The following is a 17774-nucleotide window of genomic DNA, read 5'->3' on the forward strand; positions in this document are numbered from 1 at the left end:
GAATAGAAAATAAAAGAAAATGAAAATGCCCACAATACAAGTCAGCTGACGATTAATACAGCTCTGCGATGATAAACTCCGGCTCGCTCTGGGGTGGGAAGAGACGAGAGCCAGATAGAAGCAGAGAGAGGCCTTTTCCCTCTGCTGTCTCGTTTCTTTTTTGTCTGCTGGGCGGCCGGGATGGCGAGGGATGGAGCTGGCCTGGCGTGGAGGCTGAAGACGAGAGAGGCGGATGCTGGACGGGGATTTGAAGATTTGGTCTGATTGAAAGATTCCGGTCGGACTCTTCTAGTCTCTGCTGGTGGCTGCCAGTCCTTCTAGTCCTTCTGGTTCTCCTGGATTCTGTGATGAGAAGGTGGATAGGCGATATCGAAAAGGATCGGAAGTATATACATACGTATATATATATATATATATACAGACACACATATATATAAATATACTATGTAGATGCTGAAGACATATATATAGAGTTGTATATCACGGCAGCAAGCAATTGATTGGGCAGCCAGGATGAAAAAGCGGGAGCTTTTTGTTATTTTTTGCACTTTTCTGGCTCCCTGCTGGGGTGGAAGGGGATGATGTATTTTTCCCTCTCTTCTCGTTCGTTTGAAAAATTATGCTGATTAGTATTTTTTTTTTTTTTTTCTTCTCCTCCCTTTCCTTTTATCCTTATTGTGTTTTTTGTTTTTCCGTTTCTTGTTTGACCTTTAAGAGGGCTAAGGTTGACGGACAGCAGCAACGGACACAGCTAACATGCAGAAACCGAAACCTTCGATCCGAAAAGTGGGTGTGAAATGACACTACTAGATGTGGAGGCCGGAAAAAGGAAAAAAGGAGAAACCGGGAAACACAAGACGTAAGTAAAATACTGAAGAGTCCTGGGAGTGGGAAGAGGAGCCAGTGCTTGAAAGGGGTGTTTGGGAGGATGATTGGGGCCGACTGGATGGAAGTCGTTTATAAGGGGGTGAGTCTGCCGGGCCTGCTGGACGCAGAGAAGAGCGGGTTGGACCTAAAGACGGCGGGAGAAAAGGGCATATAAGTATCAGCCAGAATGCCTTGAAATCGCTCTGGATGGGAGATGTTTAAAAAAGAACCAAACGAGCGAAAAGAAAAGAAGGCGAAGAGACAGAAAAAGAAACGAGAAGAGAAGGTGCTTACACTTTTTGATACCGGGTATGGTAAGACCATCAACGGGGGACCTGGTAAAAGGGTAACGTCAACAGAGTTAACACAAGCTAAGCTGGGAAAAAAAAGGTGAGGGAGGAAGCAGAAAGATGCAAAGAAAAGAAACGAGACGCATCCAGTTCCCAACCTTATCAGAGCAAGCAGCTATATTAGCCTCAGACATCCGGGAACAAGTTTGGGCCAGAAAAGGGTGAAGCGGCGGAGATGACAGCAAAAGGGTTGGATGAGAAGAGGTTGGGGACAAAAAAGGGGGCGTCGTCTCGATGAGATTCATGCTGGCTGCTGCCTCTGCTTCCCTCTTACGCTTTTTATTTTTAACAAGAGCTAAATCTTATTGATGTTTGGCAGGCAGGGATGCCTTGGGGAAGCACAGATTGATCTTCGCTAGGCAGTTGATTGGATTTTTTTCACTTTCGTTTTTGCAGCTCCCTCTCTGTCCTGTGCGGCTTTTCCTCTCGTGCATGGTCGGTTGACAAAGTGTACTCCCTGCGGAGTATGGAGTACATAGCTCAGCCTTCACTATTGCGGCGCATCCTGAGGAAGCCATACTCTTCATGAACCTGGGCATGGGTGGCAGAGGCTCGCTGTCCGAGCATCGATATGCATACCCTTATGCCTTTCGAGCACGGCGTACGGTGTAGCAGGGTCTCCACCACATGGTTCGACGACTGACGGCCAATCGATCGATATACAGGCCACACAGAAGTGATCGGTCCTACTCTCACACAGACACAAACAGAGTAATATCGTCAGAATACTATATTCTGTATCGTGATGTTAATATACCGACTTTCAGAGCGGGTCTTTTCTTTTCTTCTTCTCCAGGCGCCTCAAAGTATGTGCATCTTCATCTGTGCTCCCGTTTAGTTAGTTAACTCGTACTAAGCTGGGCTATCCCTTCATCCTTTTTCCCAGTCCCGTGGGACGAGGCACAAGCCTCGGGACGACGTGGCGATGGAGCTGAGCAACAGGGAGGACTCTGCTCTGAATCTTTAGCTGGAAGAGACCGTCCTCGTCTGACGTGTTACCCCGTCTAAGAATCTCAAGAAGAGGCTGACTAGGGTCGCAGGAGATATGTTAGAAGATCGTGGTAGAGATAACGCCGCTCAGGCTTGGACGGCCATTTTTGACCGTGGATGTGACGTTCAAGGGGGCGCTTGTCGAGGGGGACGGGGACCTTGCATAAAAATGCTTACCAGGCACAGCAACCAGAAGTCTGATTCTGCTTTCGTGCCTGACAGATGGGTTAGTTATGTTAGTTGGTTTATCTCACCTAGGATCCAGGATGATGAAAAAAGAATAAGTAAAACAAAAGCCCTCGACCGCCATGAGGTCAAAGAAAATTGCAAAAAAATAGAAAAATAAAAGATAAAATAAAAACTCGTCCGGGACATTCTAGCCTTTCACATGCCGAGATTTCTCGCGGGGGCTGCAAGGAAAGAAAGCGCTGTTGAACGATCCCGGAGGAGTGGTCGTTGGTGGGAGAGCGAGCCATATATTGGGCGGAGTCGCATGCTGTGCCGGGAATCACCAATAATAAATTCATCCCCCTTCCCCAAACCAACGAGGGAAGAGAAAAAAAAAAAAAAAAAAAAAAAAAATTCGGCTAGGCCGCTGAGGAGACTGTGTATCGAATGCCAATAATACTTAATATATAGGGAATGACGCCAACAAGTTAGCTGGTTTCGTTGTATATGTAATACGGAGGAGTGTGCAGGGGTATGATATTACCGCTGGAGCCTTCAATACGGGCGATTACCTGCAGAAATATGGGAGGCGATCAGAGTTTCATGCGTTTGGATGTTGATGCCGAGCGAAGAAGAAAAACCGGCACGGCAAGTCTCGCGGTCCCACGACAGGAAGCACGCAGGAAATAGGGCTGCTGATGACTGGCTGTTCTCTAGGCGCTTTGTATGCACGCATGTCTGTCCTCTGTCGATAGTGGAAGAAACAATTATATATGCAAGGTCGAGAGGCGCTTACCCAGAAAGGCGAGGCAGCAATATGGCCGATCGAAGACCCGAACAGATGCACAATAATAACAAGAGAGAAGAAGAGCGGAGTAGAATGAAAACCAATCGTGTGGTTGTTATGAGCGCTGCGCCGCTTCCTATTCACATGGGATAACGGCGAGCCGCCGAGAATGAAATATCATCTGGTGGCTATCTGGCCTTTGTTTTTTCGGGGGATTTTTCCCTCTCCCACATAAGTAGGTATCCCCACGCTGGCAGGGGGGTGGAAGGATGAGTGTGTACCCGAGTTCACTTTGCTTTGCGTCTTTGCTCTTCTTTCCCAATCCTTGGTGGTCGTTTTTGTTAAGTCTCTTTTAAGACACCCCATCATACATCATCGACCTGTGTGGACCCTTGGGTGTGTGGTGTAAGTATGTGGCATGGATCAGGGTTACAGCCAAACGATTTGCTGGGAGCAGCCGCTTGCCCGTCACACTAGCCTCCAGTTTAGCTGTAATCGGCGGTGAGGATAGCAAGCAATGGCCTCTGGTTGGAGCATGGCAAGACATGATGTGGTTTTGCGCTGTTCTGGTTCTGCCTATCCTAAGTCATACATCATCCCATTTCTCGGGCCCTCCTGGAACACGAAGATGCGATGCTCGGACAAGTGATGACACAAAAGGTCGAGAATGAGAGCGGCCATGCTTACTGACACTGGCACCCCCATCCCCCCCCTTTTTTTTCTTGTCTCTTGTGTATGTTCTTTCTCGGCCCCAGCCGACACCTAGCCAAACCAGATAACTAGTCATCAGCTGGGCCCATGGTAAGGTTCGGTTTGGCGGAATCATACCATGGTTCATCACAAGCCGCTCAGTGGAGCCTTGCCGGAAGTCTAATACGAATGAATAAGTGACAATTAACTGGCTCTGAAAATCCAGTTAATTAGCCAACTTAGGCATTTGCTAATAAAAGGGGAAGGTCGGACTTGTTGTTTTCCCCAGCGCATTGAATATTGTTTGATGAAAGACAGAGGAGAGGGGGGGAGGAGAGAGAATGTGTGGGTGTAAAAAACACTCCTCTCGAAAAAAGGAACGAAAGATAAATGATCTCCTCTTCTCCACCTGCATGCGAGCATACTTGGCGCAGCGTCAACTGGGGATAGAGAGAGAGGGGTTCTGATATTAAGATGTCATTGTGTTGATGCTGGGGGGGCTTACAGAACGTGCATTCAGAGAGAACCAACCCCCTGGCTTTGCAGCCTGGACATGCACACTTTGCTGGTTGATGAGCATGCGCATCTATCACGGTTCCATGCGGGTAGGGAGGTGGAGTCTGGCTGCATTGATGAGTTGTAGCTAGTTAGCCCATCAAGGCAAGTGGAAAGGCAAAAAGAAGGAAAAGGGAAAAGGGACGGGAGACGACTGGACGATTATTTTTGGATTTGGCTTTGAATGGAGTTATCTCTGTAAAATGTCATTAAAAAATAATGGAATCCAACATTTTGGATGTTGAAGGGAGCCTCCCGGTTGGCAGAAGAGTTGGCTAGCATCTAGACTTTTTGAGTCGTAACGGTGGAATATTCCGTAATAAGTGTCTGAGTTCTTCTGAATCTCTTTGTCAAGCACGCATAATAGATTGGGTGCTTGGGATTATAGGCTGGCTTGCCTGACTCGCCGATATGAGCTGGACATGTATCTATAGCCGACTCGACATAACTATTTGACTGCCCTGTACGTGGCCTGTTGACCTCGCCGGAAATAAGGCTAAAGGGTGTTTAATATACGGTGTACTTAGGGACGCCGGCAAGGATGCTCGCCCGTGTCTAGCTTGCCCAGTATTAGTATCTCGCACAAAGAATCGCAAAAATCTACACACCTATTCCGTACGACGTCGTTGATTTCCAACTCCTTGCCAGAGCAGACTAAGAGGATGCGGTTAACGGGAACTATCACGGTCCACCTCCCCGAGTGACCTCATAGCCATGAATCTTTTCAGGTTGTGATGCCGTTCTTCGTTTTTTTCTTGTCTCTCCTGTCGCCCTGCCCCATACGAAGTGCATTAGCCCATACATACGGATAAATGCATGGTGCCAGATCAGGTCGCATTAAGAAAATGCTCTCAACTGCGCTTCTCATCAAATCGATATACCCTGAGTGTAAATGCATGGAAGCCTCCCTCCAACGGGGGTTTATCGCCACGTAGGGCGAGCGATAGATCAGCCCAGAAAGAAATTCAGGCACCAGCTTATTTTGCACTTGGATTTCTATTTGCAGCTTTGCCCCCTTCTTTATTTTCACCATGTCGTAGTAATGATATTTGTTTTTTGATCGCATTTTGACCAAGCTTTAACCGACTTGAACATGCGGCGCAGCAACGGGCGAGCAAGAAGAAATGCAAACCACGGTATGTGGTCCAAGGCGTCGTCAGGCGGGTTGACAACGGAGAGGGGGTGTTACTTTTGCTTCTGCTACTGGTCCTCTTTCTGTTTATCTTGGAAAATGTCGCATTGAATAGTTGCTGGTGGGACAAGAGCCAGCTTCAGTAGTGGTGAGCTAAGTCTTATTAATGCGATCTATCAGAACAATTGTAGCCAATGGAATCTGTTCAGGTTGAGCCAGGCAGGACGAGAATGAAATATTCCCCGAGCAGAAAGGTTATTAGGACCGAAACAGTCAGAGAGGGCCCGTACCGTGGGGGCAAGGGAGATCCTCGGGGTCCTGCAGTCGTTCGTTCGTTCAAACCTTGGTTCTTTTGACCTAATAGCCTAGCCTTCAGGTAGAAGTGATGACTACCTGGTTGGCATTGTCGGCCAAATGGAATCCTATATGTTACCAGTGCGCTCATTGTGTTTTACCTGTAGGTCAACCAACTTCTCCATCTCACATAGCCATTTCTTCTCAAACTGCTCTCCAGAGAATCTTTGCGCAGACTTCCTCGCTCTTAACCTCATAGCAAGCTTCTCTGATTCTGGTAGAGCTAATGCAGCTTCGAACGCAGCAGCGAACTCAACTTCGGTCGTGGCATGGAAACCGGTGGCTCCTTCGTCGTCCAAATCTACGACAATATCACGCTTTGGCCCACCTGAGTTGTGAACAACGCTAATTAGGCCGGCAGCCTGGTATTCTACCACCCCGATACCAAAATGCTCGTTCCACATAGCATTAACACCAATAGACGCCTTTCTAAGATTTTCTATGACGGTTGGCCAGTTAGCGTCACAGAGGAAAGTGGTGTTATCACGAATCCGTAATTCGTGGGCCAAAAGGCGAAGATTGTAAATATGCGTTTCGTCCGAGGTCTGGTGGCGGACTGAGCCGATAAGAATGAGCTGAGGCGAACCGGCGCGACCGTCGCCATCAACGCTAGCTTTGGGGTCGGCAGCACTTCTGCTCTCAGCTGTAGCGTTGTATTGCTTTAAAAACCGTGCAAACGCGTGCAGTATAAGTGAATGATTTTTCTCAGGGCGAAACTGAGCTATGTAAAGAATAGCGGGCTGTCGGACTTGTTGCTCACTCCTCAGGTCAATTTTTATCGACTCTAGTTCGGATACCGCAACAGGGGGAAAAACTACACTTGCAGTTTGGTATTGCTTCCCTCGCCCTCGCCTTGACGGTAGCCAGAGACGTTGGATGTGCTCAGATGTCCAGGTTGAATTGCACATAACAACGTCGATCGTAGATCCTACCCAGCCGTATAATCGCGCAAACATGCGCCAGTAATGTTTTTTGATAGCTCCTTTCCAACCTTTCCCTGCTCCTGAATTTAGGCCTTTGGAACCTGATGCGTCGTCTAGGGACTCTAACATGTCAGTTGAAATGGTAGGGTAATGCACATACGCGCCCGTAGGGACTTTGGGGAAAAGATAATGAGATAATGCTGAAGCAAAAGCATAGCCCATTGTATCAATGAATATATCAGGAACGAGGAGGGTGAATGCATCGTGTGCAAGAATCAGGGAGCCTATCGATTGCCCAAGGAGAGTAAAATGAGGCCATGTGCTACTTAACACGTATCTTCGCATAGATAGGTATAAGAACACGACTGTGGGCGGATGTAGCTGAATATTGAACCGTCTCTATTTACCTGTAAGCTGATTGATCGTATGCTCACCAGAGAGTATAGATACCCCACCTCTATGTTTTTCAACATTGTAACTTTGTCCACGTCGTGGTCGCCCGTGTATACAGCACAAATGGCCTTCGGCCACCTCTTTTGAACAGCAGCTATAGCTGCCCAAAGAACTCTTTCACCGCCTCCTCCGGCATTGCTGCGTGGTGGGTGTCAGCAACTTTCATATGACCTCAGAAGATGCGGGGGAAGCGTGCGTATCTCACCAGAACGGATGAAAGAACCCTACAATACCAGCCCAGTCACTGCAGTTTCTTCCATTACTGCTAGATGCTGATGAGCTTTGTCCATTATCTCCTCCATCTTTGTCAACGGTCTCCCAATCTTCCTCTTCCACCTTCAAGCCAGCGGTTTGTCTGGCTCTCCGCGACCTGTAATCTTCCTCCTCGACACGCACACGAGCTCGTATCAATGCCCTTCTCGCCTCGGACTTCTTCTGGTTGAGATATCCTAGCCACTGAAGGGCTGACCGCACGATATAGCCGGGTAAGGAGGGTGTAAAAAGGACTAGGGAGACCAATGCCACCACGACGGCAACTGCTGCTGCCACGGGGTAGAGCATTGTAACGCAAAATATGCAGACTCAGCTGGATGCTAGGAACAATAACCAGCTTTAGCTATCAATCCATATCCAAATCATTAAAATATAGGAATAACAAGCGATCTGCTTCCACCAAGATAGCTGTTCTATACAGGCTTAACTTGGCCTTCTGGCAGGTACTAAATGAGGGATACTTGCTACTTGTTCTAGTCGCCTTATCAGACTTGGATGACTCAGCATTGGAAGCTGCCCGTACCTGTCGGATAAATAGTATCTCCGCGAATCTTAAGGGGCCCGCGGGCCCGACTTCCAATTACTTGATAAGGTAAGTTTGCACTGTTTGCCTTGAAGAGCTTCCAGCCAGCCCTGAAAAAGGAGAAGAAACCGCGAAAAGACACCACGACATGGCTCTCTTGACCGTTCCAATTACACTACCTAAAAACGGATGCATTGCGTGCCGGCTTCTAGAGTGTTCAATTGCAGGTCCTCGTTCACTTGCTTTTCGTCATTGTTCTTTTTTTCAACCCTATAAGATGTCACTCATGCGGCCTCGTCTTGGATTTTCAGTGTTAAGCTCCTTAGGATGCGGTCGAGTTTTAATTGCAGCACCGTCGAGGCGGAATTTCCACGCTTCGAATCCAAATCAAATTATAGACACCTCTGTTCTTGTTGCGCATGATGTTATCCAGGGATTTCATTCCATCAGTGGCCTACCTTGGGTGCTCTCAATTCCGATTACAGCTATTACGGTGCGGTGCTGTGTCGCCTTGCCGCTTCAAGTCTGGTCAATTCTAAAAGCTCGGCAATTGCAAAAGCTGAACCCACTTCTCCTTACTTGGAGCAGAGTCTGTCAAAAAAAAGCTATGGACGAAGCAATTATGGAAGGACGACACCTTTTTCCAAAAGCAATAGAAGTTTCCTGGCAACAAGACTTCAAACTTAAGAGGAAGGAGCTGTATAAGAGGTGGAAGATTCGTCCCTGGGCAGGCTATGCAAGCATTTTGCAACTTCCCGTATGGCTTGCTATGATGGAGTGCTTGAGAAGGATGGTTGGAATGTCAGGAGGCCTTCTGTCTATCATTCAATCATGGATTGAATCAAAAGTAGACGGAGCCCCAATTATTGAGGTTGAACCGTCCATGGCAATGGAAGGCGCCCTGTGGTTCCCCGACCTCCTCGTAGCAGATCCGATACATGTACTCCCCGTTGTCCTTGCGGCCTCAATGTTCACCAATGTCACCTGGGGCTGGAAGGTCAAATCTGCGGCTGAAATCTCCAAGCTACCGCGAAGTGAAGCGATTCGAGAAAGAGCATTTAAGATCCTGAAGCGGTTTTTACAGGGGCTTTCTATATGGCTGGCGCCGGTTATGATCTATTCCCAAGCCCCAGCGGGCCTGTTGATATACTGGATCTCGAGTTCTACCTTTGCAACTGCGCAGACGCAAATAGTGCGCAGAGTTATGCGAACCAAGGCACCGCCAGCGCCTTGCCGTGAAAAGAGTGTAGGGAGTATCCATGATAAGACCTCTACGGCATTCACATGAAAACAAAAGCCGTCAATATATACCCTGTCGTTATACTCGAAATGTAATTTCTGGTTGCTATGCCGGGCTATGGGGTCCTCAAAGATGTGACCATTAACCGCCCAAGTTGCACACCAGGAGGGTAAGAGTCGGGAAAAAGCTCATAACAATCAGCATTGGTGACTGCCTGTGGACGAGAGGCGTATTGAATCATTAAGCATTTCAAAGGCAGGTCGGCTATGCACCAGTTGCATCACAAGGGGCTGTTTCATCTCTGGTTCTCCTGACCCTGATGAAAAATGCATGTATAATTCGCAGCCCTTGGCGTGGGTATTGTGATGCTAGGATGAGGATTTTTTAATCCCCATAAATACTACTACTGAGCTGTTATTTGGCTCAGATACTGCGGAAGTATTAAGATACCATCTTGTCATATTCAATATGATATATATCTTTTGCTTTACAAAGCAGATATGGATATAGGACTCCGCCAAATATGGAATACCTGGCGATAAGCGGCCACTAGCCACTTTCAAGTTAGATATGATATTCTATAGAACAAAAAAATTTAGCCGAACCATCATGCAAAGCGTTGAGCGAAGAGTAACGATATGGGATTTTCAGGGGCCGTTCAAACAAGAGACATTAAGAGTCCAAATATAAAAACGGGATATCAGAAACTTGTGAAGACACCAACACCAGATATACGACTTGTACGATATGGCAAAAATACAGGCCTATAAAGGCGTATAGAAATCAGAAAAACATTATAGCCTGGGGGGTATCTTGTGTATTGAAGCACTGGCGTCCTGGTTCACGCTGACTGAGCCGTTGTTTTCACCTTCACCGAAGAAGATCACTTCAACTGTTAGGTCATCACTAAAATTTAACATGTTAGCATTTGTCAATTAACTGAACCAAAAATTAAAACGTACCGGTATCTTCGCGCGTAGGGGCTGGGAAGGGTAAGAAGAGCGCAAACGAGTTCCCTATTCTTGCCCCCTAGAGCATTTCGAATCAAGTGAGTTGCTGCGTTCTTGTCTTCTACTACGAAACGGTTGGTATCCTGGGGAATCTCATATTGAACTTGACGGATGGGTAGTCTCTGCCCGGATTGCTTTTCCTTCGAGTCCATCTCGACAGGTAAAGATCCGTTACTGCTGAACCAGCTCTTCATCCAGTTTCCCATACCATCCTTTCCACCGGACTTTTGATGCTCAATCCACTGCCCAACCAGTCCAACAACTTCTTCATTACTTAGCATTTCCCACAAGCCATCTGTAGCCAGTACCAAAAAATCGCCTTTAGAAGGGTCAATTTTGGTAGTTGTGATAATTGGCTCTGCAGTAACATAAGGGGGCGATTTCAAGAGTTGGTTAGGAGTCCGTCCGAAGAAGTGCCGTTTAATTTTCTCTTGTGTTTTACGCTGCCATTTATACGCGGCATCGCCAAAGGCTCGACTAGGTTCGAGACCTCCGAGAATTCTTCCATTCCGGACGACGTTGTCCTCTCCGGGGTGTTCAGCGCGCAAACGTTTGGCTTCAGATTCCGTGCCCCCAGTTTGGTCTTCAGATAGTGGTATGGCTGACCATTTACCGCTTGGCGACCGACGTCCTAGAACAGCCCGAGAGTCACCAGTACAAGCAACGCGTACCAACTTTGACCTGCTGTCATAGAATGCAAGAAGAGCGCATGACCCAGACAGAGCCGGAGCAAGAAGTTCGGCAGCAACAGTTTTAGAGTTAGCCTTGACAACTTTTTCCACGCTTTCGATCACAATTTCATGATCAAGTCGCAGGAATCCGGTCTTTATAGCGGCATCAATCGCTTCTGGGCTTGGGAAGGGGAAAGATGGGTTGGTAGCAGCCGATTTGTAAGTGGCATTAAGTTCGCGAGCAACGTAGGAAATCAGAGTCTGTCTGAGTTTCGCAGATGTGGTCCATCCACTGTACAACAATAAGTCAGATTTCCACCTGTGGAAAAAAGAAAGGAGGAGGGTAGCAAAGAGAGACTTACGCATGGCCATCAAAGACACCCCAAAAGTTCCAGTCACTTGTTGGGGCCCCATTGTCCGTTGCTGCAACAGAGTTCGGCACTTCTACCACCTTTTCGGCATGGTCGTCTTCAATAGGATCGTTGCTAGGAAGCTGGACTACATCATAACGGACAACACCGGATCCACGCCCGATGAAATAGGACTCCTCATTTCGTCGAAGCCGTTCCGTGGCTTGCTCAGGCGTAAGCATCCCCACGACTCGCTCTCCCGAGTTATCTGTCCGTTTCGAGACTGGTTGATCAACGCTAGCAGTGGTATAGAATTCGTCACTTTCCACCTGGACTCCTGACGATGATGCCGAGGTTATTGCTGCATTTGACGCGGTGTGGATAGGACTGGATAACGTTGTGCTGGTTCCAGATACAGCGCTGGATTCAGATCCTCCAGTGTAGGCATACCACGCTCCCGTGGCTACAAGACTCGAAGCAAAAGCCAAAGATAGGTTTCTAAAGATCATCGAGGACTGAAGGATGACAGTATGGCGCGGTACGGTAGGTCTTGACGTTGTAAGGCCTCGTAGGCCTATATCATGATATCGGGGGGAGTGGTGGAGTGCGTTGCCTGGTCTAAAGCATGGCCTTCGCAGTGGATACCGGCGGGCGGTTCGGAAAGAGTGGGCGACTACTCGACGCATCTGAGCATGGGATATCGGTCTGGAGGAAAGTGATAGCAACCGCCGCTGTTGCTTGGAACTTCTATTCTTCTAGCTCGCTTCGCTGCCTCTTTTATCTCGCTGGCGATAATAATAAGTTGTTTATGATAACTTCAAGGATGCTTTAAAGTTATTGGTCTCGTGACAAGGCTGATGTAATCATTAACTAACTTAGTTAACTAGGCCCGATTGGTGTTCCGCCAAAGCGCCCTTGACCTTCCCAAGATACAAGCAAAGATATTTATATCAGTCCAAGCCAGGCTTGAGTTTTATATTTTCGTACAGGCTGGAGAGTCAGCAAAATAATCACAGGAGAAGGAAAGAATTATAAGTCAAAATGTCGTCTCGAGCCTTACGAAAATTACAAAAGCAAAAAGAAGCCCAGCAAGATATAGAGGCGCAAAATGACTCGGGAGATAGCGAACAAGATATCCCAGTTTCACGGCCAAAGATCAATGCTTTTGATCTATTAGGCGACCAAGGTGGCGATGAAGATCGAGATGATTCGCTTGAATCTGAGCTAGAAAGATCCGTTACTGAAGGGGACCATAACCTTGCCCCGCCGTTGGAGGTCTCAAAAGCTACCAGCGGCAGCAAGAAGAAGAAGAAAAAGAAGACCAAGAAACAGCAGTCAAAGAAAATTACAGGGCCAGCAGAAGCGAATACCCCAGAGCCCCAAGCCCCGGGGGTTGATGAGATAGACTTAGCTCTTGAAGCTTTGGCACTTAAGCATCCTACACCAGAGGACCAAAATGTCCAACCGGGAAGGGACCTTCCTGGCTCTTCTGAGCAGGGTTTATGTGCTCTCTTGGAAGTAGATGCCAAAAAGCTCGTTGCCATGAATGAAATGAAAAGACTCTTTGGAAATGCTGCCGTGGAAAGCCGGACCTCTCCATCTGATAGCCTACCTGGAAACAGGCGGAGAGAGCGGAATAGGCGAGCCCTAGACTTAGGGGCCGCGTTAACCGGAAGGTACAGCCCTGCGAGTAGGGGACAGGACCTCTCGGGAGTTGCACTGCGTAAAAACGTGCTTATGCAAGGCAAAGCTGAGTGGCCAAAGGCGACGAGTGGTGGTTTGGGGATGGAAGTTGTCCAGAAATCACCTACAGGAGTTATGGAATATGAAATACTTCATAATATAGCTTATAAGGATGTCCAGCGTCAGTTTGACATGTGCGTGGAGTCGATGCAACCCGAAAGAATGATAGAGTTACTTCAATATAATCGTGAGTTTTTTTACCACCTCCTTACCCTTTCGTGTCGCTGCAAGTGCTTACAAATTCTAAGCGTATCATATATCAACACTACTTCAGGTTTCTGAGATTGCAAAGCACCAAGGAGACCATGCGGTATCAGCTGACCTCTTGGAAAGAGCGCTGTTTAACATTGGACGTTCAGCCCAGTCTTCATTTGGCAACTCTATAAAGGAGGGAAAGGCTCGACTGGATTTCACAATAAAGGAAAATCGTGAGGTATGGCTTGCGGGCTGGAGGTATATTATTAACCTGGGGATGAAGGGTACCTGGAAGACAGCATACGAGTGGACGAAGTTCCTCCTGAGCCTTGACCCGGACGACCCGTATTGCTTATGTCTGATCATTGACCATATTGCGATACGAGCAAGGGAACTGCAGCATTTTGTTGATCTGTGCCTACACCCTAGCTTTAAGAAGCGGTGGCATTTGTTTCCTAACATCCAGTGCTCCCTTGCCTTAGCATATATGTACTTGAGGAAACCAAAGGAGTGCCGAGAGATCCTCCATTCAGCCATGCCCAAATATCCCTGGATATTTTGTCGTCTCACACAGGAATTAAACATATCCCCCGTGCCGAAAGCAATCTGGGGCGCGCAAGCACCCAACACAGCCCATGATCTACTCTGTGAACTCTACATAGCTAGGGCCAAAGATATATGGAATACTCCCGAGGCCACTTCTCTCCTGGTAGAAGTTGCCGACTCTATTCCGACAACTGAGAAGCCTCCCCAAGCACCTGAGATATCACAGAACCTTGCACGGCATGTTATACTATCAGACATATCATCCGTGACGACCCACCTCCCACGCCACTTCACCATCCGACAAATATCAGCATCGGACCCATTACCACCAAATCAGGTTGGGCTGTCTACCGGTCGCGCTGCGTCCATGATGGATGAGGTACTTCAGTTATTCGGCGTAAATGAGCCAGACCACATTCAAACTGGGCGCCATGACCATAGACAGATCGACGACGAAGAAAACACTGACTCGGGGGAAGAATTGGACATGGCCGGCGTGTATCTGCCTCCGTCACAAGTCCCAGAGTGGCTTCTTGCTGGGGGGCAAGAGGAGCTCGCGGAATTCTTCAGAATCAATGGTGTGGATCCTGGAAATTGGGAGGAGGGGGTTAACATGCTGCCCATCCAACGATGGGTGAGAACCCTCCAGCGTCTGGACAGACAAGACTGGCGCCGAACCATCTCCACTGTCGCTGCATCGCTGGGCTCATCTACTGAGATGATCGAAATGGTGCTGCTCGAGGAACTAGAACAACAGACCAGCGCCAGTTAACTAGCTAATGGTATATACTGCGGAGTACTCCGTAACTATCAGCTGTACCAGTAATCCCCGGTGTGGAAATGCTCTGTACTCTGTTTGATAGCTCGCCGTGTCGTGTCTAAGACAAGCTGAATATAATAATAATAACACTAAGAAAAAGTCGAAGCCTCGCCAAGCTGGCGCCGTTTTGATGACGCATCAAGACAGAAACTTATTTTCTTTCCTTTTTATTATTAGTTAACAAACTACTTATTCACTCTAGCTAACGAACTATCCAAGCCCTTATCAGCAGTGGCGCTATAGCCGATGGGAGAGGACCGTAGTGAATCATTTTTATGCTCGCTGCAAGGGTTCGTTTTTCATGAGAATGCTAAGGATGCTAGGAGCCTAACAAGACTGCATCATCGAGAGCTAGCTCTTGCTTGCGAAGCTTGAGAAGCCCGACTTTTCTGCTCGGTTAACTAACTACTTACTTGAGCATCACCGGAGTAGCAGGAGGGGGGGAAAGCACCATGGCTGTCCCATTAACGCATCGAGAGGCAGCTTCGGGGATCCTGGGCTCGATATCCCTTGCTTGCTGGATATTTCTCCTGGTACGTTACTCTCGCGAGTTATTTTCCCACGGTATGCCCAAGCTAACATGTGAAGGTCCCCCAATTAATCGAGAACTACAAGAATGGCAGTGCCAAAGCCATATCTTTTGCCTTTATTCTCGTCTGGTTTATTGGAGATGTTGCAAACTTGATAGGAGCTCTGTGGGCTAAGCTGGTTCCCGTGGTGGTAGCTATAGCCATATACTTCTGCATCGCGGACGGAGTGTTGATATGCCAGTGCATATACTACAACGAGAAAGTCTCACGGGAGATGGAGAGACGGATTTCGAGACATACAGCGTATGAAGATGATGGAACCCACGTTCCCCAGCCAACGACACCGCTATTAAGCCGACGGATGAGCGAGAATCTCGGGCAAAGCGGACGAAGGAGGCCTGATGGCAACTCGCTCAACCATGACCCCTTGGCAAAGATGCTGGCAGAGGACGAGCCAAAGAGCACTTGGGCTAAGAATATACTGAGCCTATTGGGAATCTGCACTGCGGGTATTGCTGGCTGGGTGATCGCATGGAAGACGGGTGCATGGCAACCGACTCCTATCCAACCCATCAAAGGGCCAGCTGAGATGGCTGTGGGAGCGCAGGTCGCTGGGTATCTAAGTGCATTGTGCTATCTAGGGTGAGAGCGCAGTCCTTCGTACTGCGTATATACTATTTGCGTTAACTAAGCCTCCGATAGTGCTCGAATTCCACAGATTATCAAGAATTACAAAGAGAAGTCGTGTGAAGGTGAGCATCCATCGATATTGAACCCGCAAAATATGAATTGAATTTGAACTGACAGTCGGGGGGTAGGGCTCGCTCTTTTATTCTTCGTGTTTTCTTTACTTGGCAACGCTACGTATGGAGCAGGGGTAAGCGGTCCTTCATGCACCTAGTTTTACCTGCCCTTCTATTCGATTCTGACGGTCACACTAGATACTATTCCATTCTACGGAAAGAGAATATATTTTGACCAACCTGCCGTGGCTTCTAGGGTCGCTAGGTACCATTGCCGAAGATATTATTATTTTTGCGCAGTTCCGAGTATACGCAACTCAGGAGCCGGTGTCTTTGGCAGTAGCCTAGCGAGCGGTGTATATTATTACTTTCCCTTCTGCTGCTCTTGCAGCATTCCCCAAGATCAAGAGACGTGCCTCAAAAATGAAAAGAAGAAGATTATCCAAGGCGATGGCGCACAATTCACATTTCTTTTTTTGAGATTAATCTGGCAGCTCGGAAATATATTTTTTTCATCACGACATGACATGGTAAAAAAAAGGATGAAAGGACAATATCTTTCATTCAGAAGGTATTTGCGCCACCCAATGACTGGTTTCTATTAAAAGATTCCGACCCGGCAGTGGGTAGCACGACCGTTTTTGCAAGCGCCTCGTGTTGTGCATCCATCTTTTATGAATATGGGTACAAGGGAAAAAAAGATTCGTAAGAAGGCGTTTAATCGAAAAGACCGAAGCCCATGTCCTCGTCGGACTCCTCGGCCTCTGTAAATCGGAGAAAACCGCACGTTAGTCGAATGTCGTTCATAAAGAGGCTGAAGACTCTCGTTTGAGCCAAAGAAATATATGGGAATTTTCACGTACCCTCGGCCTTTTCTTCCTCAGCTGGAGCAGCCTCAGCAGCGGCAGCACCACCAGCAGCAGGAGCACCACCGGCGGCAGGGGCACCACCACCAGAGCCAACGTTGACTAGGATGTCCTTCAAGTTCTTGCCATCGAGAGCCTTAAGTCCAACACAAAAAAAGGTTCCAATTAGCACAAGTTCACCCGAGCAGACTTCTGCGTAAGCCCTGATTATCTGCAGAAAGTAGGATATACCTTGGCGAAAAGAGAGGTCCAGATGGGCTCAACATCGGTCACACCAGCGGCCTTGATGAGGGTTTGGAGCTTGTCGGACTAGAGAGAAAGCAGACAGTCAGTTCTGATTCTGATTTATTCCCACCCGGCCAGAATTATCAATTTGACATGCGGACGCGCGCGTAATCAAGTATTGACGGAACCAAAGCTGGGATGGCAGAGATCCAGGGACTGCGCTCACAGTGATCTCGATATCCTCATCGGCGAGGATGAGGGCGGCGTAGGAGACGGCAAGCTCGGCGGAAGACATTGTGCAGAGGCGTATGCGAATCTGTCTCTGGGGGTGTGAGATGAGAGAAGGACGGACGTTGCAGGTTGAAAGGTCGTTCGTGTGCAAGCGAGAACTTGGAACTTCGTCTTTCGATCGCCAAACGCCTTTTTTTTGTGTGCAAAAAGCTAGCTCGCTTACCCAATCACGGGACCACGATAAATCCAATCCATCGATTTGAAAGGGAGGCCTTCCAGAGTTTGGCCCGTGCGTCTACCTTAACAGGAACCCTCACGTGATCCGCCCCGCGCTCAGGTGGAGGAAGTGATGCAAACAGGACAAACAGGACAAACAAGACAAACAAGGACGTCCCAGGGGTGCAAACATGCCCGTCGCGGCCCCGCCAGGAAAGAAGAAAAGAAAAGGCGAGCGACGGCCATTTGCTGATGCCTCTTATTGCATGCCTTACAGCTTCTACGGAGTACATGACACCGAGACGGGCCACGGAAGAGCAGCC

The 17774-nt window shown here is 48.1% G+C and overlaps 6 protein-coding genes across 6 annotated transcripts; 3 read left to right on the plus strand and 3 right to left on the minus strand.

Annotated features, from left to right (window-relative positions):
• Positions 1–5961: 5961 nt before the first annotated feature.
• Positions 5962–7830, minus strand: TRV_07801 (uncharacterized protein; the record flags this gene model as incomplete). The annotated part of the gene is made up of 3 exons (XM_003018136.1): positions 5962–7215; positions 7251–7407; positions 7475–7830. 3 exons carry the CDS (start codon positions 7828–7830, stop codon positions 5962–5964), a joined length of 1767 nt encoding a protein of 588 aa, XP_003018182.1.
• Positions 7831–8342: 512 nt separating this feature from the next.
• Positions 8343–9353, plus strand: TRV_07802 (mitochondrial export translocase Oxa2, putative; the record flags this gene model as incomplete). Its single annotated transcript, XM_003018137.1, has 1 exon — positions 8343–9353. One exon carries the CDS (start codon positions 8343–8345, stop codon positions 9351–9353), a length of 1011 nt encoding a protein of 336 aa, XP_003018183.1.
• A 746-nt stretch (positions 9354–10099) lies between these two features.
• TRV_07803 (uncharacterized protein) lies at positions 10100–11845 on the minus strand (the record flags this gene model as incomplete). Its single annotated transcript, XM_003018138.1, has 3 exons — positions 10100–10211; positions 10268–11278; positions 11349–11845. The coding sequence occupies 3 exons, from the start codon at positions 11843–11845 to the stop codon at positions 10100–10102; spliced, it is 1620 nt and encodes a 539-aa protein (XP_003018184.1).
• A 532-nt stretch (positions 11846–12377) lies between these two features.
• Positions 12378–14592, plus strand: TRV_07804 (Nulp1-pending protein; the record flags this gene model as incomplete). The annotated part of the gene is made up of 2 exons (XM_003018139.1): positions 12378–13266; positions 13439–14592. The coding sequence occupies 2 exons, from the start codon at positions 12378–12380 to the stop codon at positions 14590–14592; spliced, it is 2043 nt and encodes a 680-aa protein (XP_003018185.1).
• Positions 14593–15092: 500 nt separating this feature from the next.
• Positions 15093–15816, plus strand: TRV_07805 (uncharacterized protein; the record flags this gene model as incomplete). The annotated part of the gene is made up of 2 exons (XM_003018140.1): positions 15093–15173; positions 15229–15816. 2 exons carry the CDS (start codon positions 15093–15095, stop codon positions 15814–15816), a joined length of 669 nt encoding a protein of 222 aa, XP_003018186.1.
• An 814-nt stretch (positions 15817–16630) lies between these two features.
• TRV_07806 (uncharacterized protein) lies at positions 16631–17299 on the minus strand (the record flags this gene model as incomplete). Its single annotated transcript, XM_003018141.1, has 4 exons — positions 16631–16677; positions 16777–16990; positions 17011–17088; positions 17231–17299. The coding sequence occupies 4 exons, from the start codon at positions 17297–17299 to the stop codon at positions 16631–16633; spliced, it is 408 nt and encodes a 135-aa protein (XP_003018187.1).
• Between the last annotated feature and the right edge of the window lie 475 nt (positions 17300–17774).

The sequence above is a fragment of the Trichophyton verrucosum genome (assembly GCF_000151505.1).
Source record: "Trichophyton verrucosum HKI 0517 chromosome Unknown contig01160_1.f1.exp, whole genome shotgun sequence".
NCBI classification, from domain to species: domain Eukaryota; kingdom Fungi; phylum Ascomycota; class Eurotiomycetes; order Onygenales; family Arthrodermataceae; genus Trichophyton; species Trichophyton verrucosum.